The 26,105-nt window shown below is 38.7% G+C and overlaps 2 protein-coding genes across 9 annotated transcripts in view; one reads left to right on the top strand and one right to left on the bottom strand.

The window, feature by feature from the left end:
* CASD1 (CAS1 domain containing 1) overlaps positions 1-3,783 on the top strand; it is a 68,260-nt gene extending 64,477 nt beyond the window's left edge. Inside the window, exon 18 of the mRNA XM_006258453.4 lies at positions 1,261-3,783. Coding sequence (XP_006258515.3) covers positions 1,261-1,527 — 267 coding nt within the window. The 3' untranslated portion in view covers positions 1,528-3,783. The remainder of the gene's footprint in view (positions 1-1,260) is intronic.
* A 3,106-nt stretch (positions 3,784-6,889) lies between these two features.
* SGCE (sarcoglycan epsilon) overlaps positions 6,890-26,105 on the bottom strand; it is a 79,595-nt gene continuing 60,379 nt past the window's right edge. For 4 of the 8 annotated variants that reach the window (XM_019497795.2, XM_059728993.1, XM_059728995.1 and 1 more), the window contains 5 exons: positions 24,845-25,056; positions 24,073-24,099; positions 23,121-23,309; positions 11,432-11,475; positions 6,890-7,195 (listed from right to left, as the gene is read on the bottom strand). In XM_019497795.2, the coding sequence (XP_019353340.2) occupies positions 7,179-7,195; positions 11,432-11,475; positions 23,121-23,309; positions 24,073-24,099; positions 24,845-25,056 (489 nt within the window). In that variant the 3' untranslated portion in view covers positions 6,890-7,178. Of the gene's footprint in view, positions 7,196-11,431; positions 11,476-23,116; positions 23,310-24,072; positions 24,100-24,844; positions 25,057-26,105 lie in introns of those variants that run through there. The other 4 variants (XM_019497796.2, XM_059728990.1, XM_059728991.1 and 1 more) reach the window with 4 other exon arrangements.

Genomic DNA, 26,105 nt, shown 5'->3' with positions numbered 1-26,105 from the left:
ATTTGGGGGCATTTGCTTTGATATCAGAGTGACTGCTGATCATTCTTTTGCCTTTCAGGCCTAAATAATGCTTAAAAGTTAATACTGTGTAGGGAAGTGTATTGTGACTTATGGTTTTTTTAAATCAAGGTAGTGATGCTAGTATTATAGGGCATTTATACACATGCTCCGAGAGATGTGGGGGAGCGCTTTAATTAGCGCAGCTCCGAGAGTCACGCTAATTAAAAGTGCCCAGAGCGTCCCTGCACTGAAAAATGGCAGTGGAGTGCTTTAAACTAAAGCTCCTTTAATGAGCTTTAGTTCAAAGTGCCTTGCTGCCATTTTTTGGCACAGGAATGCAGATGCACGTAATGCTGGAGGCTGCTGGAGCATGTTGATTTCCATGCTCTAGCAGACTCATTTAATCTAGTAGGCTCCCCGCATGTATATCAGAGCCTGTAAATTCTAGTGTGGATGCAGTTAGCCTGAGAGCGTATGCCAGTTCATGAGTTATATTGACTAGTGTAGACATAGTCATACAACTGTATCCATTCAAAGGGTTTTATGGGCTGCATATATGGATATGTCTAAATCGGCAAATCCATCTTCTGGTGCAAGAATTTGAATATTTTCTGTTCTGTGCTGGGTTTTTTCTATTTTAAAACTGTAGGATTTAATTTGCTTCTTGTTTTAGTAGCTGTTTTATATTGCATAAAATGATATATTACCTTCCTTCCCTCCTCCTGTGTTTTCCCTTTTTAAGTGCATTTTTATTATATTTCAAGAAGGGAAAGAATTTTTTGATTGAATAGTCCCTGCATCAGAACAAGTCTTTCACGCAGTGCACTATATGGTACATGATTGTATAATTTTTACATGATTGCACTGTGTTCTGTTAGAGCAATGGTTTGCAACCAGGGTGCTACTTTTTATTAACACTGCTGGGTGTGCAAGCACCTACACAATTTGCACAATAATCAAGAGATTTCAAATAGGAATCCCTGTAGTGTCAAAACCATTCTGACCCATCGTGGTCTTCAGTTCTTACCAGTGCAAGAATTGATCTACAATCTTTCCTTAGTCAAAAAAGTGTGAAAGCTAAGAGCTGGCATTTTCCAGGGGGTGTCTTGAGTCTATGAGATTGAGAACCACTCTGGAAGACTTTCCTTACCTTCAATATCCATTGCAGTGTTTAACATAAGGAAGATACTTTATATCATCTAATAATATAGTAATGATGTTTTTTAATGGAAATGTTAACTGAATATCTCTGCATTCTAGTTATTCATCTGCCAATACCACATCTGGCTGGCAGCAGATACAAAGGGAATCTTGGTACTCATTCCTGGATATCCTATGCTTAACATCATTGTCAGCACTTTTATATTTGTGTGTGTGGCGCACGAAATTTCTCAGATCACCAATGATCTAGCACAGATTGTCATTCCTAAAGATAATGCAACTCTTTTGAAAAGGTTGCTGTGCATAGCTGGATTTTTTTCTGGACTCCTCTTCCTGTCAGCAGTTCAAGATCAATCAAGGCATTAATTTCAAGAGATACTTTGAAACTTATTTCAGGCTTATTTTGTATCTGCCTGAACAAAAATAACCAACTGGAGGTACAACAAAACCACTTGTATGTTGCTGAGCAGCACAAGAAGACATTTAAATGAAGTATATTGAACATGTATATAGTGGAAATGTACATATGTTATGTGGAAATCTCTTCAAGGAACCTGAGAAACAGGAATGCACTGTACAGAATTGCATGTGAAAATTTTTTTCTACTGGATATATATTTCTGTTTACATATCTATTTTAACATAACATGAAGAAGTTAAATAGGTGGCTTGGCAACATCAATTAGAGATCGTTGAATTAACTTTTCTTGAGACCACTAAATGGTGGATATTTACTGATGTACTACAGCTAAGACATAAGATGTGCTTTAAGTGTACTCCATTAGGAACTGTTTTGTTAACAGCAAAGTGGACTTGATATATGACTTCCTAGTAAATGACTGTTTTATAGCTGAATTTGGAATATGAAGTTACCTTCCTGGTCATCCCAGGAACCAAGTGTTAACTCATCATTTAGGGATGAATATTTTGGATGTAGCAAGCATGTACTATATGAAACCCTTTATCCAATCAACAAAAAAAAGCAGCAGCTTAAAGTGATTGCACTTAGAATTATACCCAGATTTGCATCAAACATCATGTTTTTACTGAAGACAATTTTCAGCAAATATTCTTTAGCTCTAGTAACTAGATCATTAAGAATGCTTAAGTAATTTTATTTTTACTTTCTAAAAGTATGTTTGTGTTTTCATCAGTTAAAAAACTGATTCTACAATATTAATACAGTCCTGGTGAAAAACAGATGATAAGCAAGCTTCAGATTCAGCCAAATATTAAACATTCCCATCCTTTTCTTATCGCATCTAACCCAACCATACCTACTACTTCAGGTTTTATGAAGAAGGGGAAATTAGAGGCACAATAGTTTCAGAACCCCCACATCGCAAATAACTTGAATAAAATTTCACTTTGGAACTGTATTAGATTCTGCAGTAATGTTTTCAGTGAAAAAATGAAGAACCAACCTGATGAATAGCATGAAGAAAAGGGGTTGAGCGAGTGGTTGGTCTGGCTAGCAGCATTGGGTACCTCTTTAAATTAGGAGAGAGAGAAGACTGAGGGCCTCTTGGGGGCACTGGCTTTTCTATCTATATTTAGCAGTCTCATTCCTCCTTTGTGATTCAAGGTCAGAATCTAACGCTTCATTTTATTCTCTTTATTATGAATCTCCTAATAAAGTAAAACTGAAAGGAATAGCACTTCAAATTAGAAATGGCAGGTTTGTAATTTACATTCTGCAGAATCAGTGGAACTTGATTATGCTTTCATCTTTTGAACTATATATAATATTGGTTCAGCCTCCAGATATTTTGAGGAGGTTGGTTTCAATAATGCTTTGAGATTGTCACTTGTTGGCTTCATTCTGCTGCTGCTGAATACTGTTTAGCACTTGAACAATGAATACAGTATTGTTTTCTATGTCATGTACAATGCTATATAATGATTTTTAAGTTATACATTAAGTATTCTGAGATGTATTTTCTGATACGGTCTCAGCTGAATTGTGGAGTGTGGACTTGCTAAGTTATCTGTGTCTGCAGAACTTTCTAGCAGTGAAATAGCTGCAAAATTGTTTCAGTAAAGAAAATAATTCTGTAAGAATGATGGACCCAGTGGTGAGCTTTAAAAAAAAAAAAAAAAAGCTAATATTCAATAGTGTACTCTTACTGCATTATTTAGCAACCTTGTTGGGTCTATTGCCTAGTCTGACAAGCTGGAGAAAATATACTCAATGCTTTCTCAGTTACTTGTTCTTTGTGTATGTTGTTTCCAGTGTTTTGAAAACTCTTAGTCACTAATTGGGACATCTGATTTACAGAAAAAATGGTTATAGCTGAACACTGTTGAGCTGGTTCAGGGTTTTAATGCAGAGGTTGCATGCAGCCTTCATTAGGAGGAAAGGGGGTGAGTTTGGAGGAATTGTTTTGTTTTGTTCTTCACAAACTAAGTATTGTAGATATTTTGTTTATCTGTTGTACAGATTTGTTTAAAAATTATTTTTAATGTTTGAAATAATGCACTTGTTTGCTATTACTGTATGTGGGATAAATATATTTTCTTTTAAGGTTATGTGAAAATATGAAGTAATTTAAACATTAAATAAATGTGCTGTGGATGCTTACTTTGTAATGGAAGGAGCATCAATAAAGTAAAGGGTGTTTTTTCTGGGTTTTTTATTTTTTGATGGCTTAAACCTCAATGAACTGTAATTTACTTTGCCTACCTAGCTAAAGTCTAGCCTTCAGGTAATGGGGCTTTTATCCCAAAGTAACTTCCTGAAAAACACTTGATTTAACAGTTCCTGTCCTAATGGACAATGCTCATCCTTACACACCACAAAGGTAACAGGGATCCACATAAGGTGGAGACAGAAAGAATCCTTCATAAGTCAGTGTGATGGTGAAAGCTGCTCAACTGCCCGAGTCTCCATGAACTTGCCCCCTCTGCATGGTACGGTGAGAGCTAACTAGTGGATCTGTATTACTGTAGATCTATGAAGTCCACCACTAAGATCTCTACCACAGGCAAAACAGAAGCAGCTTCAGTGGAACATAGCTCCACAGTGCCCAGATGGTACATGCCCCCGAGCTCCTTGAATTAGAAGTCAAAAGATGAGAATACACAGTGAAAGAATGGAGGAATATTCTTCTGTACCAAGATGAGAGAGCCAGGAAACCCACTTCTAAAGTTAAATTTATTAGGAAGATAAGTTACATTTAATAACTATGATACCTCTTGTAATTATCCAGTCAAATCTATCAAGAAAGGCATTATTTTTCTACCCATGACATCAGGCATCATTACTTCCTGTGAAATCTGTTGTTGGCAGTAGCGATTATTGCAGCAAGAAAATCTATGCCAGATGTCACTATTCAATATACAATGCACTACAAAGAATTAGTACTTTTTCTATACGTTGCAGAAATTGGCATTTCATGTTTACCAAAAAACCCCCAAAAACAAACCCACCATCAACTATTAATTTTAGTTACAGCTATCACTGCTGGCCTTGAACACTTGCAGTGACACAAATTTCCTGCCTTGCAAACTTAATTTATGCAGTAAAATCAAGGCTGTGAATTTACATGCCTGCACTTTTAATCTGTTCCCCGAGTAGTACTGAATTCTTTAATACTGTGTCTAAATACTGTGTCTTTAGCTAGAAAATTATGAATCCAGTGTTTCAATCTATTTATAGTAATGGATCAAGACAATTAGAACACCTGCTTTATTAGCTCATGGGGAAAACGTTTAAAATGAATGCTGCTCTTCACAACAAAGACGGTCAAGAAGTGAGATGACCCCTAATCATTAATAGCACCACAACCATTTTCCGTTTTGTATATTAGGCTTGGAAATTCTCTTAAATTTTCTATTACAATTACAGATCAAATTTTTTTTTACTTTCAGATAAACAGTACTATTCAACAATCCGCATAAATGAAGCCTGCAGCTGGGAGGTCGCAGCAACTGTGGGTTCCCCCTCTACTTGGCAATAAGGTACAATAGGATCTAATATGTGATCCACAATTGTTCCTCCTGCCATGCACACGGCATGGCAGGAGGCATGATGGTGTGGATCATTCATTAGATCCCATCGTGCCATTACCTGCATGTGTAGAGGAGCCCCGTGTGCTACAGTCTGCATATTCCAGTGAGGGCTGTAAAAGATCCTAGGGTTTCCCTTCCCTACCTTCCAGGGTGTTGAAACACTAGCACCCAAACCTACAAATATGTACATCCTTAGCTTTATGTGTGTATCATCTGTGAAATCAATTAAATCCATGTATTTGCATGACCCTGGGTATTTGTAAAACATTCCTATCCTTTCATGTTGCCATGTAGTAGACGACAATCAAAATATGCTGTTTCTCATTAGCCTTCAGAGTTCATATCCAAAGCTGTTTTGTCAACTCACGTTCTGGATTTTTTTAGAATTTGAGGGAAAATGTGAATTTTTCTGTGGTTTTTGTTCTTTCCCCCAGATATTAATGGTTAAAATATTATGAATGTTTGTAAATGTGGCACTTCTTGTAGAAGCCCTTTGTATTGCACAGAGGAGACTTGTTTCAATTTGGAATTAATTTGTTTCGAGTTCTTTGGCTTTGTTTACAATTTTCTTCCAGAGTGACAAACACTGCTAACATACAAGATGTTGATTGTTACACCAGCTCCAGTTATTTTAAATTTGTGGCTCTGAATAAACACTATAGATGCCTGGAATCCAAAGGAACAATGACTATTGTATAGTGGTTTTAATGCATGCACAGTTTTGTGCCTCAACTTCAAGATGTCCTATTAAGCTTAAAATGCCAAATAAAGATACACAGAACACAATACAAAGAAAGCAAAAATATGAGTTAAAATGGAGTATCAGTCAGAGAGACGGAAACTCCTTTGCTGTACAAAATGATCCAAATAACAACCGTGAGAGTTCCAAAAGTTTGAATCTCAATCAGATTTGAAAAAGGATTAGAGACTGTTATGGAAGTTCAATACCATTCATGTAAATATTTTATAAAATAAATACCTGAAATAAATTAGAATGAACTGTTTGTAAAACACACTCTTAAAATGACCATATATAAAAGCATTTTGTTTTATAGATTAAAACTTTTTAACACCACGATAATGTATCAGGTGTGTGTTTGACATATGTTATAAGTGACTTGAGTTAATCCTTGTTTTAACATGTTCTTGGATTTTTTTTATTAAGATTTAAAAAAGAAAACAGCACCCTGGATATGTAAAATAAAGCCTCTGGCTTAAACTATGTTATTGTTAATCAAAAAATGCCCTCCAAACTATTGCCTTTGCCAATTTTGGGGGAAAAAGAACAATATTTATTTTTATAGTATGGAGTAAACAGTTTATTTTAAAATATGCGTTTCATCCTGCTAATTTGACTTTAAGCAGTTAGAAAATGTTACATGTTGGCTCCTGAGAAGATGCTGTAGAAACATTAACTTTATTGTATTTCCAACTTGCAAAAACGAGTTGTGTAAGGCCAACATATCCCACCAACAGTAATAAACTGGTTGTCATAATATCCTCCCTCTGTGGTAATGATAGGGACTTCTTTGACTTTAGCTCAAGATCTTGCTATTACAGACTTTCATCAGTTTCTGTACACTTGTTTCTTCTATATCAGACATGCAAATCAACTTTAGCCTTTACAGAACTGAGTCCAGCTATCTCTGAATCTGGTAATTTGAAAGAACTCACTTTTTCCTTGGAATTTTGTGTAGTTCATGGGAGTCAGAAGAAAGTTTGATATTTATTAATGTGTTTATTTTAAAGATATTCTCGTAATGTAACAAATATAAAAAGTTATCAGCATTTTTACAAATTGTCAAAAATGTCTAAAGTACAAAAAAGATACAGTACATTAGTTTATATGGAAATGATTGTACTATCTGGCACTGAAATCTTTAATACCGTGTCATGCACAATATACATCAGAAGAGCTCATGCATCAATTTGAACAAATAAGGAAATAGGATGTGATTTACTGTTTTATCTGATTACAAATTCATTGCTTCTGTTAGTTTCCTTTCCTCAGGGATACCATTTACCTGTAAATAAATAAGAATGCATATAATCCATTAGTGGCAGTAGTTGTTCTTACAATGTTCAATTATTACAATACTTGTCATACTAGTAAATAAATGGAAATTATTGATCCTTTCCAAAACCAATGGAACTTGGAATCTGTATTTGAATTCAAAACTGGCCACTGAAGTATCTGTCTTATCCTAGCTCTGGAAAAGATGTAATCATGAGTTAGTTAATCTGTTGCAAGCTTAAATACTTTTTTTTTTTTTTTAAATCTTCCAAACCTGGCTCCAAATGTAAAGATCTATCTCCCCACTCCTCCTCCCTGAATTTTAGACAGGTCTGTATAGCCTTTAGCTGTTTCAGTGTAAGCAAGTGTGAACATAAATTAAACAAACATATTCAAAATAATATTGAATCTTATGACTGTAACTGGCTTCCCTGACAGTTGTGACGGTGTCACTCACCTTTGGGGCTAAAGGACTTGTGTGGTTTTCTTATCTGCTTTCTTTAGTCTTTCTTTAGCAGCCCCCCTGATTTGATTATGAATCTCTCCATCTACTTAGCGCTAACAGGCCCAACTAAGGGAAACTGCAACTCTCAAATTGGGAATATTACTTACCTTTGTGCTGTTTAAGATTATTTTTGCATTACAAGAATAACCCATCCTTTTGTTTAACCAAGTAGGTAGCTTGGATTTTATCAGTTTTCAGAGGAACAAAAGTGAATAGTTATCAAAAGAAGCCTAAGAAGGTTATGTACCTTTAGATCTACTAGATCAACAGTCACTTCTGCAGTACAATGCAGACATTAAATGAGTATTGTGACATATTGTTTATGAATCTCCAAATTAGTTTTCTCATTGCATAATCCCAACCTGTTTGAAAGTACAACTGCAATGTCAGCAAGCATCAGTCTAGCTGTCCTATTTTTAAAGTCTTCAGTAGAAAAATTGGTTATTGAGTATTGAAATTATTTGTAAAATGGATATTCAGATTAAATACTGAATTAGTGCTGTCCATTAGGCTTTTAAAAGTCATGCAATGAGTAATTTAAATTCTGGTACATGGTGCATTTAGCAGTATTAGCTATTTCTGATAACTCTTCATGGCAAATAAGGAAAATAGGCAAACTAAATTTCTAGTGCTATAACTTGCCTTGCCATACATTTTTATTTTTGTATATTCATTTGGAAGTATCTTATGTTCATTTGATAATGATGTTAGGTAATTTTTTTTTAAGGATGCCTGAATTCTATTGTTGACATATTCATATTATACTGCTCTGCTACTGTAGGTTATAAGCTTCCTGTTAGACATGCTCTTGCCACACACATGTGCCAAAATCTCAGGAAAGCAATTGCATCATTATCAACATTGTCTAACTATTTGCTATACTGCTAGATCCTGGAAGGAAGCTCTAACTATCATCCAGTAACACGACTTGAATGGAAGGAAAGTGAGTGCAAGGGGAATTATTTTGTATCAAGTATTTACCTACGACTATACTTGAACTTGAGATGGTACAACTCACCTAGGCACCATTAAATGTAAGGGTGTGGTATAACTAACCATGCCTCCCACTGAGTGCTCCCTATTTTTTAGGTGAAAATAATTGTGAGTGTACCTCCCTGAAAGGTACCACTGTGACTGTGCATATTTGTTTTTAAAACATACACAGTGTAAACAAGGAATTCAATTTATTCAATACTCTGGAAATTGTTGGCAATGTTAGTGATTACAAAACTCCAGGCATCCATGTTGAAGACATCCAAAACCAGAGTATTAGTATTTCACCATACATGCAAATGAATTGCATGTATTTTGAGGGTGCCCAGAAACACTAATTACATTGCAGTCCCATGTGTATAATATACTTTCTGGAACAAACAGCAGCTATCATTTTAGTACTGATCATTCTTGTTTTGTATGAAGTGCAAACTGGAACAAGACAACTATGAAAAACTTACTAAACTGATCTTCTCTAGGTATCGGATTTTTATGTTGAAGAGTTTTTACTCTGCCCCAAAAAAATTTCTGCTGGGGAAAAGGTGAAGCTTGTTTTAGGAAAAAATACAAAAATAGTGGCTACTGAAAAACAGAAGTGTAGGAACAGCCAGAGAGAGACCTTTGCAAGCTACTACAGGGCAGGTCTATATTGTTGTTCCTTGTTAAAAAAGAAGCATAATTCTCATACTTCATGTCTTTGGTAGATACAGTATACACATATCACCTACCCTCAGAACTAAGTCCTGTGCTACCCATGTGTATGTCCTTCAGCCACTCCAAGGCAAATTGGAAACTAGATGAGAAAAGCAGGACACAAGCACAGTTCTCTGATAAGCCTAGTTTCGGCCCTGATGTAAGGAAAGAGAATTAGGTTTTCTGATTCTTGGGGTGGATATATATGGATCCCAGGTCATTTGGAGACCTCCTTAGCCAATGGCAGCTAGTGATATGGTCCCAAGGCATCATCTTGCAATGAGAAAGAGTCAAAATATGGACTCTGTGCCCCAAGATGGCCTCTGTTTTGGAAGGGTGGCACTGGGCATAAGAGGAGAACTGCTGTACAATGGGTAAAGTCTTCACTGCTTTCAGGAAATAGAACACACTAGAAAGTTACATAAAACATCATCTGGGGGATGTCAGATCAGCTGCTCTTCATTTGCACAAAAGTGAAAGGACAGGTGGTGCCTGTGTTACAAGTGGTACCTGAGCTGCAAAAATGGAAAACTGGGTGAGAGCAGTTAAGGAACAAGACAGCATGTCACTCCCACTGTGTAGAGAAACCACTGCTAATCTTCCACTAGCCGCAAAGGAGGCAAAAACAGATTTTGTAACAATTCACGTTCTCTCTCAATTCACCCAGAACAGCAGTTGGCAAATACAGAGGAAATAGCTTCAGGTGGCTCAAGATCTCATCAGCAAGGACAGCAATTTCAGTAACTATTTCTATTCCTTTCATTTGCTGTGTCCAGCATCTCCAGACACTGCAATCTCATTTTCAGCAAAATGGCAACAATGAACTGCTTTGTTTGCTACTTAAGCGCTGCAGAATCCCCATGAAAAGAAGTATTAAGCATACACATATTTGCAAAATGTTCTAAAAGCAGCATACGTGCATTTCTTCTCAAGACCGGCTAAAACTAATTTCTACTGAGTAGGAACTAGATTAAAAAAAACAAATGTTTACAGTGTCCCTATTTTTCCTTTATAAATGACTAATGTGTATGCATGAAGCTAATTTTAACCCTAGCTTCTGGTGCTGAAAGCTTTGGACAAAGCTCTACTATGCAACCTAGCACTTTTATTTTTTTTTTTTAATATTGGAAAAATATTACCAAAACAATTTAACAATATCATGCAAAATTATACCCAAGATTTTACAAATATTGTTTCTTGGATAACGAAAAAACACAGGGCAGAGTTGTCAGTTATATACTTGCCTCAAATCTTTGAAATGTTGTCATACGAAATTCTCCTTTAATCCCCCGAAAGCAGTAATGGAGAATAAGGATTTAGAATAAAGATACCAAACAAGGATTTCTTATGTAACACTATGTTAGACCAAACCTGTAAGGTTACAGTCTGCATGTTATGTATGAAGAGTATAAATGCTGCTTGTGGACTCTGAAACTTGCTTACTTTAACCTATTACTCTTTGGCAACTCCATTTTCCTACTTTGACTTCTTATCCACTCTCCTAGCTGGCCACAAATGTAATTTTTTTCACACCAGGGATGCTAACAGAAGATAAACAGAAAGAGGCTTGGATTCGTCCTCTCACCAGAACAGGTATATGATAGCTTATCAGAGTGATGCAAAGTGATGACTAGGGCCAGTGGAAAATCTCCCAGTCTTTATGCCTGAGGACCACAAGGTATAAAGGCTGCTTCAGTAGTCAAACCTGCCCTTGGTAGTTGTAAGGATCACAAATTTCCTACCTACAGTGGAATCCAAACAGCCCAAGTACCACCAGGAAATCAGTAATCAGGTGTTGCAATGAGAGGCTGGTCTAATTGAGATCTTGGATTCAGCTTGTCTGATCCCAATGGCCTGAGCCCCAATCCCACTGTAGCTTTTCTGCCTGCTCTTCCCCCTGGCTTCATGCCAAACCTTGCAATGACTTCTCTGTAAAATCTGGAATTTTAAAACATCAATTCCAAATCAATGTTGTGGGCCAACAGCTGTGTAAGTATTGGCTGGTGCCTGTTCTCCATTATCACTTGATCGGTCAGAACTGATTTTTATACTGACCTGCAGTCTGCTGCTGTGGAATCTGAGTCTGATGTGGCAGGTTCCTACAAATAATAATTTAATATTTTAAAAACCTGTATATGTTGTGTAGAGTAGATATCTATGAACACAGTTGACGTGTTAAAAACATATATCTGCCATCATATGGTAAGGTGATCATTTTGTTTCTAAGTGGATAAACAAAGCAGCCAAAATGCTAAACAGTTCAATATGAGAGGGACTACATTACTGCTAACATACAGCAGTATTAGTCTCACTGCTACCCAGGTTCAGAGAACAAATTCTTTACCAAGTGAGAAATGTAAGACATCAGAAGAGAGGCAAAGAGAACAGGAATACTAAATTCTACACATTTTTCTACTTGCAATACAGAAATGGAAATGTCCTTTTATTAGTATTCTGCATGGATTAAAATGCTTCCTAAGTACCCAAGGACCTGATTCTCCTGTTCTTTAGCTTATCAGCTGGCTGCAGCATATTTCTAACATACACTTTTCTATTTGTATTACTGATTAGTGGAGAAAGATGGAACCTGTTGGTTTAATGAGTATTGCCTACCCTTTATTTCAGATCAGTGGAATTGTGAAGGGAAATTTCCTATTTGGGGAGAAAAGATGAAACATTTTGTATCTAAGTGACTGTTTAAGAAGATATTGAGTGTTAAAGTAATGTTAGCAGATGTGGATTAATGGTCAGAGTGCAGGTGAAGAAATTTTAAGATGCTTATATTTTTTTCAATAACTAAGAAGAACATGTTTGATGGGGCTGTAGAGCCTACTTGTGAAAAGATGACTGCATTGGTTGTACTTTTTGCTTATGTGATCAGTCCCACTGAAATCAGATCATGCAAGTAAAGTTAAACTTTATCTGTAATATTCTAAATATCTGTAATATTCCTTAAATATAGGCATCACCAAAACTGTGGCATAAATTCCCTGAAACACCAAAACTCGGTATTTTTAAAGCAACAAAATCATGAGAAGCGTGACCTAGTTGAGTCAAGTTTCTGAGAAAACTGGTAAAGTTATGACCAGATTTAGTTCCTGGCTTTTACTTTTTACCAATTTGCTATTTTTAAGGCCTGAAGAAGCTGTTCTTCAAAACACACTATGAGAGACTAATTAAACTTGGGCAAAAAGCTCTTTTGTCTGTTAACTAAGCTTCCACTCTTTGGGAATTTTGTGCTGGGACACGAAGGACTGGAGAAACACTTAGGATACATTTACATGCCACAATGCCATGCCATATAATGATAACTACATTACCTATAAACAAGCTAGCTCAGATATTAGAAGCAGTACAGCTGAAGCATTACAGCATTCTGCCCAGGGTAGTGTAGCTGTACCACTTCCAGTACCTGAGAGCTTGGATTTCCTATAAAGTACAACACTGTGTGGTACAGCCATACGCCTAAAATGTGAGCAGAAGGTAAGGAGTGTCTAGAACAAAGGGATAGCAGCATATGTTTGAGTGTCATATTTTCTGATGTATATGAGAGTTTTTTCTAAACATGGTGGCCTAAAAAACAAGTTCTTATATGCCAAAGTTACATAATGGAAAAATAGTAGAAATCACTGTAATAAAGTTTAATCAAAATTCAATCAAATTTGTTAAGTATTTTTTCCCATAATTTTTTCTTTTCTTCAAGGGGTGCATCTTTTACCCAGATGTCTGATGCACAAGAAAATATAGCAACATTTCCTGTATTTTAAGTTAAATCTATATGATTTCTGCATGACTTATTTAAAACCTAAAGGCAAAACTTCTCAAAAACCGGTTGATTCACAACATAGTGTGTCTTTTAAAACAGACCATTTTACAGATGAGCTGCTTTCTGATGAGCTAAAACAAAGGACAAAAAGGATGTAGCTTTCCAATAGTGGTACAGCGAGTTCACTGCACAAAATCCATCATCATCTGCAATAACGTCTCCATCAGTCACTCATTGTAATGGAAATAAACTTTTAGGTAATATAATAATGTCAAAGGATCAATGATTCCTACTTTAAAAAATAAGCACTGAGGCAAAAGTGTTGATTTCTCCTTTGCATTTACCTATCAGCAGGATGGTTAAGTTGTGATTATGTTGTGTTTCACTGACATGTCCCCTTCAAGAAAACAAGTTATTTCCTTTCTTGAAGGAGATTCCCCTTACTGTATCAAAAAAGAAAAAGTTCTCAGTATAATTATCAGGAAGACTGTACATATTAAAACTGACTAGTTAAAGATTCATACAGAGACTCAACAACAAGGAAAACAGAGCAATTCATTCTAAGATACCAGACAGTGTGACAGTGTTAGGCTTCCATCTTTACTATGCTCTTATTAGCTTGCAGCAGCACCCTGGTCAAGAATCACTGCTCTAAACACTACCGTGTAAAAGGCAGGGGTGGCCACACAACAAGTCAACCCATGTTTTTTTGACAGCCATGAGCACTGTTTTGTGCTGAACTCCATACCATAAACAAGCTCTAAACGGCCACATCCAGACAAGTGCGGCCATGCAGTATGTGGCACGCAAATGCGTCTGTGGTACCACGTACCACACGTTCAGTTGTTCTCCACACCGCAAGGGAGCAGCATGGAGAGCTTTTTGACCCTTGGATATCCAAGGGTCAAAAATACTGCAGGAAAAAAAAAAAACACAGAACGGTGCACGCAGTGGAAGTGTGCACTGCCCAAAGCCGGAGCCACACTGCAGCCGGCCAGACTCCACAAGGCAGGATCACCGTTGCTGCAGCCCCAGAAGGCCCCCAGGTAAGGTTGCTGGGGCCAGCCCAGTGCTGGTCCCAGCCTCCCCTACCCCACCTGGGGTAAGCTGCCACATGCCAGAGCGCGTGGCACAGGCTTTCCCCGGGGACAACTAGCAGTGGCACAAGTTGCACCACCACTAGTTGTCCCTAAAGAACCAAACATCCACGCGCATCTGGATGCAGCCAGCATGTTTACTGGACTGGGCCACACAGGTACTTGGGTGCTGTTTGGTTTAGGTTCGGGATCCCAGTGGCATCTAGGTAGGAAGTAGGTAGGTACCTAGCTGGTCAGACACTGGCACCTCTGGGCATCAACAGAAGTAGAAATGCAGATGTTTAGTGTTCTTTCAGGTCAAACAGGGAGGTGCCTAATTAATTCAGGCACCTCCAAGGTTGAGCAGCCACTTGAACAAATTTTTCTGGATTGCAGTTTTGAGCTGAAAGTCCTACCTATGTCTTGTTTTTTGTGTTAAGCTTTTCTCTCTCTCCTCCCCCTCCCCCAAATCCTCTTTTTTATCTGGCCCTAAATGAAGAAGTATTTTGGTGCAAGATAAATTGTGAGGTGATTACAAAGTAAAATTGAGAAACATGAAGGGCAATAGGAAGGCCAGGAATGTCGTCAAAAAATAGAAATCAACTTGGAACACTGAACTATCCTGAGAAGCAGGTAAGAACAATCTTAGTTTTAAGATTGCACAGACCAAAAACTACTTGCATTTTCATTTCTCCCCAACATATGTTTGTACAGTATCTAGAATAAAGAGGTTCCAGTACTGATTGTAAACTTCAGGTATTATCATAATACAAATAATGATGACTATCCCTTAGGTAAGAAATAATTTAATGGAAAGAAATGATTGTCTCTCTAACAGATTAAATAAATAGTATGAGGATTCACTACCCTCAACTCCCATTAAGTTACAGCCATAGCTAGATAGCTGTTTTTGTTCTAGTTATCTCATGAATGAAAGATGGATAAGCAGGAGGGATCTCAAAAGAGATCAGTAAGTAGAAATAAGAGGAAGGCGAAAGGATGAAATAAAAGATAAGATAAGGAGCTAAGTAATTTGCTTTAAACTATAGTACCTCCTAGGGATTGTCTAAAAATATTTATCATATCTGAAGGATAGTGAACAGGATTTGACTGGATGATATATAGGAATTTAAGGAAAGAATTATAGGATGAAAATGAAAAGAGAATGTAAAGCTAAATTTATAGAGAAAGCCACTTAACAACTAAGCAAGTGGCCCATAAATCTAAAATATTTGCCCCCAAATTACCCCATCACAAGGCACTTATTTTTTAACTCTGACCTCTTGTGCCCTTTCCTCTTCCCCCAGATTCTGATCATTTTACTCAAGTTGATTAGTACCTTTTATTTGATGAGTAATACTGAAATCACATTAAAAATGTAAGCTATCCCAGTATATGAGCAAAGGTATTAGAATTGAGCTTATAAACACTGAAGAAAAAACTAAGAAACAATCCACATCTTCAGGAACATGGACAAAATGAGTAAAAATATTTTCTCAGTTCCTGTTTCTTGCTTATTAATGGCAGGTCCTTTCATTACAGTAGATTCTGCTCTTATCTAATAATGCTCTATAAATTTCCCAACCATGTTGTCAACTGCTATTAAACAGGGACTGCTCTAACTTTAGATGAGAGGTGTTATTAAGAATGGTATGTAAATGGAAGAGAAACTCCATCGTATATTAAATTTCCTGGCTTAAAAATTCTATTGTGTCCTTCATGTTCGATTATTGCCCACATTTGAGTCTTTAACAGGTTCAGAGTTACTGTATTTTTTTTGTTAATTTTGCCCAATGTTCATATTATGTCTCCATAACCGATGGAAGTGAATCAATAATTGTGAAAATAGTTAAGTCAATTAATAGAAAAAAAACTCCATTTATTTATTATTTAAAGGCAGAGTCAGGATTGTGTATTTGCTTTTGGAAATGTATAAGTAACTGCTCTTTAAGAGCCAGTAGAGGGCCCTTTGGAAGATTAAATATACAGCCCTGAGGTCGCAAGCTTAAGGCCACAGCAGAAACGCTTATGCTGCGCCCCTATCAGATTCCAACAAACCTGCGAATTCTGCTAAATATATTGTCACACAAGGACACGAAAAAGGAAGAGGAAGAGTGGAAAAGAACAGTAACCGAAAGTGGCTGCAAAGAGCTTGTAGTGTGTGTGCATGTATTTTCCGAGGAGAAGAACACATTTTCTATTGCAACCTATTTTACATTTTTACACCATTTTGTATTGGTAATATCTATTTTAAAAAACAGACTTGGCAGGATAGAGACATTTCTGTTTAATCCACTACTATATTATAATATCCTTATCCAAAATATTTCTTCATATTTGCACAATATAGATATAAAACAAGATATCATTACTTAAATGCTATTAGTTAAGAAATATGTAATCTATCTGCAAACACCTAGCAATGATAATGTTTACTTTGGCTTTAATCTGTAGTACATAGTACTCCCTTGAAATGGAGACAATGAGAAATGACAGTAAAGGGGCATTGTCAAAATGAAATTTAACAACTGACTTTTAAAAAGCTCTTTTTCTGGGCTTCTAGTAACCTTCGAATAGGAAGAATTATAATCTGTTTCAAAATCTATATTACCATTTGTGCTATTTGATTAAAAAGGTAAACTATGTAGATAATGGAACACTGTTGGTTGTTTCACTTTAACTTACAGGAAATTTTATTTCCTAGCTCTTAGGCTAGCTTGATGTTGTTATACAGAACTTACTTAACTATAATTTTTCCAAAACAGCAAAAACCGTCTTAAAAATTAATAAAAATATGCCCAATGTGAACATAATCATGTTCTTTAAAGAACAAATGAATAGCAGTGGGTTTCTTCTATTTATTCCAATATTCTATTATGTTATATTTAAAATAGTATTCCAGTATTAAATGTCACGACACTGACAACTTCAAGCATTTAAACGTCAAAAGGCTGACCCTAAACAATCAGGAGATACTGAAAAAATACAAACAACCCAATATTTATTGACTTTCTTTTGAATTTTGAGTTTCTCTGTAAATGTAAGGGCTAGAAACATTTTTTAATTAAAGTTGAGTCTCCCCTCCTCACATACATCCAGTTGCTGTGTCTTTAAGAAATGTATCAAATATGGCAAGAATTGGCAATACTGACACACAAAAACTTAAGAGTGAAAATCTGCAGACTGGGTACTTGGACAGGTAAATCTAGGCTATAATTTGATGATGGAACTAGCACTAATCAGGAACTTTCCATCACAGTGATTTTTTTCAACCAAAAAAAGTCCATATGGTAAAATTATTTTTTCCACCAGAAAAACTGGAACAACGGTGCCCGGCTCCCCACATAGAAAGCTCATCTCAAAGTAAGCTTAACAAAAGCCTTTCAGATGGGCTGCTGGAAGCTGATCTCCCTATCCGCCTGCCCACCACTTGCTGTCAGGGAGGCAGCAAGCCAAGGTGTTAGCATTCCCAGCTCCTCCACAGCCTGCCTCCCAGGAAGGCTTTTGGGTAGAGGGAAAGATGACAAGGCTGAACACTGCAGCTTTCCATTTCCCACAGCCAGGATACTTAGCCCCCAGCAGGCCATCTGGAAGGCTCTTACCAATTTTACTTTCCACCTGTGAAGTGAAAGTGCGCCTGACAAGAACCAGCCAGGTGAGCAGCAAACAAACCAAAAGATGCCATTTCAGTCCTCCCCAAATGTAATTTTTCTGGACATTTCTCCCTGCAAAGCTTTCACGATTTGACTCTCCTGATTCACACTGAGCATTTTTTCACAGGAAAGGGTTTCCATCTTTCAGCCAGTTCTGGCCTGAACTGTAGATGGAGCGTTAACATGTTGTAACTGTCAACTGCTTACTTTCTTTTTACTCTTTGTATTTATGGGATATGTAAACCAACAACCTTAATCTACAGCACACGAAACTTTTGGGATGGGATATTTTTTGAACTTTTGGGATGGGATATTTCCCAGCATTTTAAATTATTATGGAACTTGGACAGTTATGTAAATAGAGAACAATCAGTCCTGGCACACATTCTCCCCTGCATGCTTCCACATAGAGTCTTAGTCTGCTATGGCCCCTCAGAGCCCCATGGCCTTCCTTGATGGCAGCTAATTTGCCTTTCCCCTATGTCACCATGAAAAACCCAGTTTTTATTGCTCTATTCTCCCTTTCCTTCAAAGCTAGTCCCTTCAGAGCTGTAAGGACATAGAGGTATTTGGGTAGCTCATGGAGACCATAAGAACCAAGTAGCAGCCTTAAAGACTTCTGCAGGGAGACATGGAGCTGTGAGACATTAAAAATGGGGATATAGAAAGAAGGATACAGGAAGTATGCAGGGCAGAGGGAAATGAAGCAATAAGACTGTACTCGGGAAAACTTGAGACTTGAGCCAGGAGAGGGAGCAGTTTTACTTTAAGCTGCCTATTCTTTTGCCCTTTCATCCTGAAGCTTCATTTCTTCTTCCCCAACAAAACCCTAACCCTGCCCTTATCACCCTTTAATTCCTGCTTACTTTTCTGCCTTCTCATCCCTGTCTCCTGTCCTTGGTTTTTTCTACAGCTGCTGTACAGTGTGCTGAAAGCAAGTATGAAGACTGCCCAGATATCTGAGGAGCAAAGCGCTGCTTAAAGAAGAAAAGACCCAAAAGAGATGACTTGGGGACGTGGATAAGTAAAACAAATTTTGGTTGGAGGTATACTTATATAAGCAGGCACAGGGAGTCCAGTCCTTCTAAATTATAGTGGGTGCGTTCACACATACTAAACAGACTTAAAATAAGGTGACTTAACTAAATTGATTTAAGGCACATAGTGTCAGTACTTGAAGAGTTTGGCAGTGTTACTGTTTCTGTTCTCCAAACCCAGGCAGCATTGCAATGGAAAGCCTATAATGTACTAATGCTTTCATGAAGGGCTGCCTGACTCCTGCAATGCTATTGTTACAGCAAGTCCTCCAAGCCTCATTCTTGCATCGCCCTTACACTCCTGCTTAGAAATAACCATCTCTGGCTTCCAAATTTTCACTCTTACTTTAGGAGGAACGCTGTTAGCAATGAAGGTAGGGAAGACTATACCTCGGTTGCTCGGGGCTGCAGGGGGGCGGTCAGGAAGGACAAGGTGGAGATGGAACTGGGACTAGCTACCCGGATTAAGGACAAGAAGTCCTTTTTTAAATACATAGGGGGCAAAAAGAAGGCACCCAGAAACGTGGGGCCTCTGCAAGACGCACTAGGAAATCTGGTTGTCGCACCAGACGACATGGCTAACCTATTTAACTATTTCTTTGCCTCCATTTTCTTCAACAGGGACCAGATCAGCCCGTCCGCCAGGACCCCCTCAGGCCCCGGGGGAGGCACACCCAGGCCTAGGGTTAGTGAGGATCTAGTCAGGGAACTTCTGGAGGGACTGGACGTATTTAAATCAGCTGGTCCTAGATTCATAGATTCATAGATGTTAGGGTCGGAAGGGACCTCAATAGATCATCAAGTCCGACCCCCTGCATAAGCAGGAAAGAGTGCTGGGTCTAAATGACCCCAGCTAGATACTCGTCTAACCTCCTCTTGAAGACCCCCAGGGTAGGGGAGAGCACCACCTCCCTTGGGAGCCCGTTCCAGACCTTGGCCACTCGAACTGTGAAGAAGTTCTTCCTAATGTCCAGTCTAAATCTGCTCTCTGCTAGCTTGTGGCCATTGTTTCTTGTAACCCCCGGGGGCGCCTTGGTGAATAAATCCTCACCAATTCCCTTCTGTGCCCCCGTGATGAACTTATAGGCAGCCACAAGGTCGCCTCTCAACCTTCTCTTGCGGAGGCTGAAAAGGTCCAGTTTCTCTAGTCTCTCCTCGTAGGGCTTGGTCTGCAGGCCCTTGACCATACGAGTTGCCCTTCGCTGTACCCTCTCCAGGTTATCCGCATCCTTCTTGAAGTGTGGCGCCCAGAATTGCACGCAGTACTCCAACTGCGGTCTGACCAACGCCCTATAGAGGGGAAGTATCACCTCCCTGGACCTATTTGTCATGCATCTGCTGATGCACGATAAAGTGCCATTGGCTTTTCTGATGGCTTCGTCACACTGCCGGCTCATGTTCAACTTGGAGTCCACTAGGACTCCAAGATCCCTTTCCACTTCCGTGCCACCCAGCAGGTCATTCCCTAGGCTGTAGGTGTGCTGGACATTTTTCCTCCCTAGGTGCAGCACTTTGCATTTCTCCTTGTTGAACTGCATCCTGTTGTTTTCTGCCCACTTGTCCAGCCTATCCAGGTCTGCCTGCAGCTGTTCCCTGCCCTCCGGCGTGTCCACTTCTCCCCATAGCTTTGTGTCATCTGCAAACTTGGACAGAGTACATTTCACTCCCACGTCCAAGTCGCTGATGAAGACATTAAAGAGTATCGGTCCAAGGACCGAACCCTGCGGGACCCCACTGCCCACACCCTTCCAGGTCGAGACCGACCCATCTACCACGACTCTTTGGGTGCGACCCTCTAGCCAATTCGCCACCCACCGAACTGTGCAGTCATCCACATCACAGCCTCTTAATTTGTTCACCAGTATGGGGTGGGATACCGTATCGAAGGCCTTCCTGAAGTCCAGGTATACGACATCCACCCCTCCTCCTGTGTCCAGGCGTTTCGTAACCTGGTCATAGAAAGAGACTAGGTTGGTCAGGCACGATCTGCCCGCCACAAACCCATGCTGGTTTCCCCTCAGCATAATTTGCCCTGCCGGGCTCTCACAAATGTGAGCCTTGATAATTTTTTCAAATACTTTACCAAGGATGGAGGTGAGACTGACCGGCCTATAGTTGCCCGGGTCCTCCTTCCTCCCCTTTTTGAAAATGGGGACCACGTTAGCCCTTTTCCAGTCCTCCGGGACTTGGCCCTTGCGCCACGAGCATTCGAATATTCCCGCCAGTGGCTCTGCAATCCTGACGATCTCCATCCCAGAGTGCTGTGGGAATTGGCAGAGGTCATTGCGGGACCCCTGGCACGGCTTTACGAGCACTCGTGGTGCTCTGGTGCGGTGCCAGAGGACTGGAAAAGGGCCAACGTGTTCCCATTTTCTAAAAAGGGAGGAAGGAGGACCCAGGGAACTATAGGCCTGTTAGTCTTACCTCGATCCTGGGTAAGCTCTTTGAGAGAATTATCCTGGTGCATGTCCATGAGGGGCCAGCAGGGGAGATTATGCTTAGGGGCAACCGACACGGGTTCATTAGAGGCAGGTCCTGTCAGACCAACCTGGTGGCCTTCTATGACCAGGTCACAAAATCCTTAGACACAGGGGTAGCAGTGGACATAGTCTTTCTGGACTTCAGGAAGGCCTTTGACATGGTCTCACCCCATTCTCATTAAAAAACTAGGGGACTGTGGCGTCAACACCTACACAGTCAAATGGGTCGCTAGCTGGCTGGAGGGCCGCACCCAGAGAGTGATGGTGGATGGGTCATTTTCGACCTGGAGAGATGTGGGCACTGGGGTCCCCCAGGGCTTAGTCCTCGGACCTACGCTATTCAACATCTTCATCAGTGACTTGGATGAGGGGGTAAAAAGCACCCTATTCAAATTTACTGATGACACTAAGATGTGGGCATGCTACAAGGGAAGAATAGGCTGCAATCAGACCTAGACAGGTTACAGGGGTGGGCAGATGAGAACAGGATGGGTTTCAACACTGACAAGTGCAAGGTGCTGCACCTGGGGGGGAAGAACCAGCAGCATATCTACAGGCTGGGGAACTCCCTTCTTGTCAGTGTAGAGGCAGAAAAGGATCTTGGAATCATTATTGATGCCAAGATGAACATGGGCCAACAGTGTGGGGATGTGGTCAGGAAGGCCAACCGCACCTTGTCATGCATCCACAGATGCATCTCGAGCAGGTCCGAGGAGGTGATCCTCCCCCTCTATGTGACACTGGTCAGGCCGTAGTTGGTGTACTGCATCCAGTTCTGGGCGCCGCACTACAGGAGGAATGCGGACAGCATCGAGAGGGTCCAGAGGAGGGCCACTCGCATGACCAGGAGGCAGCAGGGCAGGCCCTATGAGGAGAGGCTGAGGGACCTGAACCTGTTCAGCCTCCACAAGAGAAGGCTGAGGGGGGACCTACTGGCCTGTTACAAACTAGTCAGAGGGGACCAGCAGGCATTGGGGGAGTCCCTGTTCCCCTGAGCACTACCAGGAGTGACTAGAACTAACGGTCACAAGCTGGCAGAGGGTAGAATCAGACTAGACATCAGGAGGCGCTACTTCACAGTCAGGGTGGCTAGGACCTGGAACCAACTTCCAAGAGAAGTGGTGCTGGCTCCTACCCTGGGGGTCTTTAAGAGGAGGCTAGATGAACACCTTGCTGGGGTCGTTTGACCCTAGTGCTCTTTCCTGCCATGGCAGGGGCTCGGACTTGGTGATCTGTCAAGGTCCCTTCCGACCCTACCAACTATGAAACTATGAAGGTAGCTGGCAGTTCTTAACTTTTGTGGGTTAACTTTTCTTTATTCTCTAAAGTGAACTAGCTTTTGTGTTTTATTTTAAAATTTCAAATATAGACTGTGTTTGAAATGGTTTCAGGATGCATTTGTATATGGTACTTTGATTATATGGTGATTGTAGTTGTTTACAGAGATGACCCAAAAGAAATATTAGGAAAACAAAGAAAAAGTTTGAAAATAGAGCATTTTAGTGTTCCTGCTGTAAAAGTTAACTGCCTTGTTATGGAACTTTTGTTAACTTAGGAAGCTGAATTCAGATATTTAAATTGTGTAACACAATTTGATTCCTGTTTAGAATGCAAGTTTCACAGAGAACTTAACTGATCCCTCTATAATGAATAGTCAGAAAAAAATCACTGGATTCCACAGCTCCACTGTGCAGCATAGTTCTAAGTATAAAAGATCTAAATTTATACTTACTGCTGTGTTTGCATTAGTGGCATGCTAGTATTATCATAGCTGTCTGTGTGAAGCGGTGGTACAATCTCACCAGTGACTGGATGAAACACAGGAAGCGTTGAAAGAGGCCATGCTATCTCTCTATTTTTGGACATGTCACGAAGCTCTTTGGTCGATTTCTGTATAGCACTGTGGTGGACCAACTGGAGGCTATGTCAAAAGGAAATAAAATAATAAATATTTTCTTCTTAAAAAATTGTTCTATATGTCTGGGTAGTTTTAGAAAACTTTTTTTTATATACATAATAGAAATTTTTAGTGCATGCTACAAAATAAATTAGAAGTACAGTGATTTATAATAGAACTTTAAAATAACAAGAATAATATAGGAATTGTATTTATCTAACTTTGAAACCACGGATTGTCCATTAGGCTCTGGTGAGTAGAGAAACGTTTTATAAAGTATCTAAGATTATGCAATTTATTGTTAATACTCCTTTTTGCTCCTGTCTAAAGAAAAGTTTTAGTAACTTTATACTGTTGCTTCTTATCATTTTATAAATATTTGCAGAAGCTTAAATTTATGGCAGAATATAAAATCTGTAGATATTTAAAAATGTAGACATAAAATATCTTTTATGAAATATATTTTTAAACTTTTAAACTTTCCACTGCATTTTAAAAATGTAGATCGGGAAGTCACATAACCATGAAAATAAATCCCAGGTTAATGTTTTTAATCTAGATAAACTATTTTATATTTAATTTATTCATTTCAAGCCCTTTTTATTCTGACCTGCTATCCTTTCCAAGCCTCTGTATTTTTAAAGCAGCTTTCACATATATGAATTAAAACATAAATCAAAGAGAATGAAAGAAGGGCATGAGACACATGTATGAAGTATGACAAGCTATTGATAAATGAAAATTTAAATGATCTTAAAAGAAAAATAACAGGAAAGAAGACACTTACTCTGGTGTTTGCATGTTTCTCTTTTCCCTAAAAACAAAACAAAATTTATGAATTAAATAATAGCATTGATAGTTGGAACATTAAATCTGTAAGATGATGGGCCAGAACATAATGTGGAAATGCTGACACTGTTACCACTAAATGCAACTTGGCAGCATTTGCCACCGGATTTATGGCAAGGCCTGGATGACTGCACATATAGAGATGCGATACGGATGACAGACACACACACACATACCCACACACACAGAGAAATGAAAATGTAAGTTAAGGAACAAGTTTCTGGCTGAAATAAATTCTATGACAAAATGAAATTAGAGTTTGTATAAGAGATGGAAGAAGTTACGTTACTTGCTGCTTTCCTTTTATGCTTTTGGTTTTTACAACTGTAAATTCAGTTCCCCACCTCAACCACTATTTTACATTAGTGCTGATGGCTTTAAAATTACTGTTCAGTGTACAAACGTTTTAGTGAAATTGAATAATTTGGCTAAATGGGTGACACTTTTCATTTTATTTTATTGTTGTTTGTATGGTGAATTAAAAAAAAAAATAGAATAATTATTGTCCCTACATTTATTCTCTTGGAGATTAACACTAATTTTAATGCATGGTTAGATGAAAACAATACAGCATACCTTACATGTATTTCTACTGGTTTGCTTTTAAAATATTTTTATGAACAACATGACATTCTTGTACTGGATGCTTTTGTATGCATCACAACCTGAGAAAAATCTACAATTATTTATTAATGTCTTAAGGTACTCACACTCCTTCCCGTCGGCAGCACATGATATAAGCAAGTATTAGGAAAAGCACCAGTGCTATTGCCGAGGGCACCGCCAGTGTAATTAGAAAATCCGAGTAATAGTCTCTGCTTTTCAAGGTATCAGAAGGTGGTTTGTATTCTCCACCATCAGGTAATATTCCCTCTCCACGGATCACCTCCTGATAGGTAGAGACTTGTTTTGTGTTATCAACCTGATACAAAAATACAATTACATAGCAAATTAAAAATATATGTTAAGATTGGTTGAAATAGTCTCTTTTAACGCATAACAATTTATATTAAACAGCAACATTTTAATAAAATGATAGAAAATCTTACCCAAACACAACTTCCATATTTTTAAGTATAAAACCTTTTCAAATACAGTACTTTTGATTTAATTCACTTTGACGACCAAATTATAGAAATGTATTTCATTCTTTAAGTCAGACTTCCATTAATTTTTTGAAGGAGTTCATTTATGCTTATTAAAAGTTTAACCTTTGCTTTGATATTCTAAAAATGGTGCCAATTCATTATATAAAGCGAGACTGACTAATTTAATATAAGTCACAAAACTCCACTAAATAATTGCAATAGACCAAAATTAATTTGAGTCAAGAGTTATACCACTAAGAAAGGATACATGCTCCATAATCAACCACTCAAATAACCAACAAGCTTCTTTTTTGTTCAGGCAATATTTATTTCTATTTCTGAACAATTATATATCCTACTTGCATTCACAAAATATACTGTAGCTCACTAGACTGTATGAAAAAGAACTTAGTATATTAAAATTATATTTAAAAACAAAAATTGTAATCGGTTATAACAAAATCTCAATTACTTAGAATTAACTTCTACACCAAGGTTTTCAAATAATTCCAAAAGTGATTAAATGTCTTTGGCTGTGCTTGTCTGAACAGAAAATCTTAACAGAAATCATGGTTCTCTCATAATGAGTTGGTAGGCTTTACAACAATGTGCCCCAGCACCCAGGTGTGCCTTGAGATCCTTTCAACGGTGTCACAGGGTGCCACACAATGTTATCACATTTGCACTTAATGGGCACACCTGGACAAGTGCGCACGTGCCTCTTGTAGTGTCTCACCCTTTAAGATGCTGCAAGAGGCACATGCAGGAACAAGAAAAAATTCCCTGCATTGCAAATTAACCCAAGCAAAAAAAGTGGGGTCCTGGACCATGCCCTCAGGCAACCAGAGGCTCGGGTCCTCCACAGAGATGCTCTGGTAGCCAG

Source organism: Alligator mississippiensis, chromosome 5, assembly GCF_030867095.1.
Source record: "Alligator mississippiensis isolate rAllMis1 chromosome 5, rAllMis1, whole genome shotgun sequence".
NCBI classification, from domain to species: domain Eukaryota; kingdom Metazoa; phylum Chordata; order Crocodylia; family Alligatoridae; genus Alligator; species Alligator mississippiensis.
The sequence above is the reverse complement of the archived record's forward strand: the minus strand, read 5'-3'. Positions and strand labels throughout refer to the sequence as shown.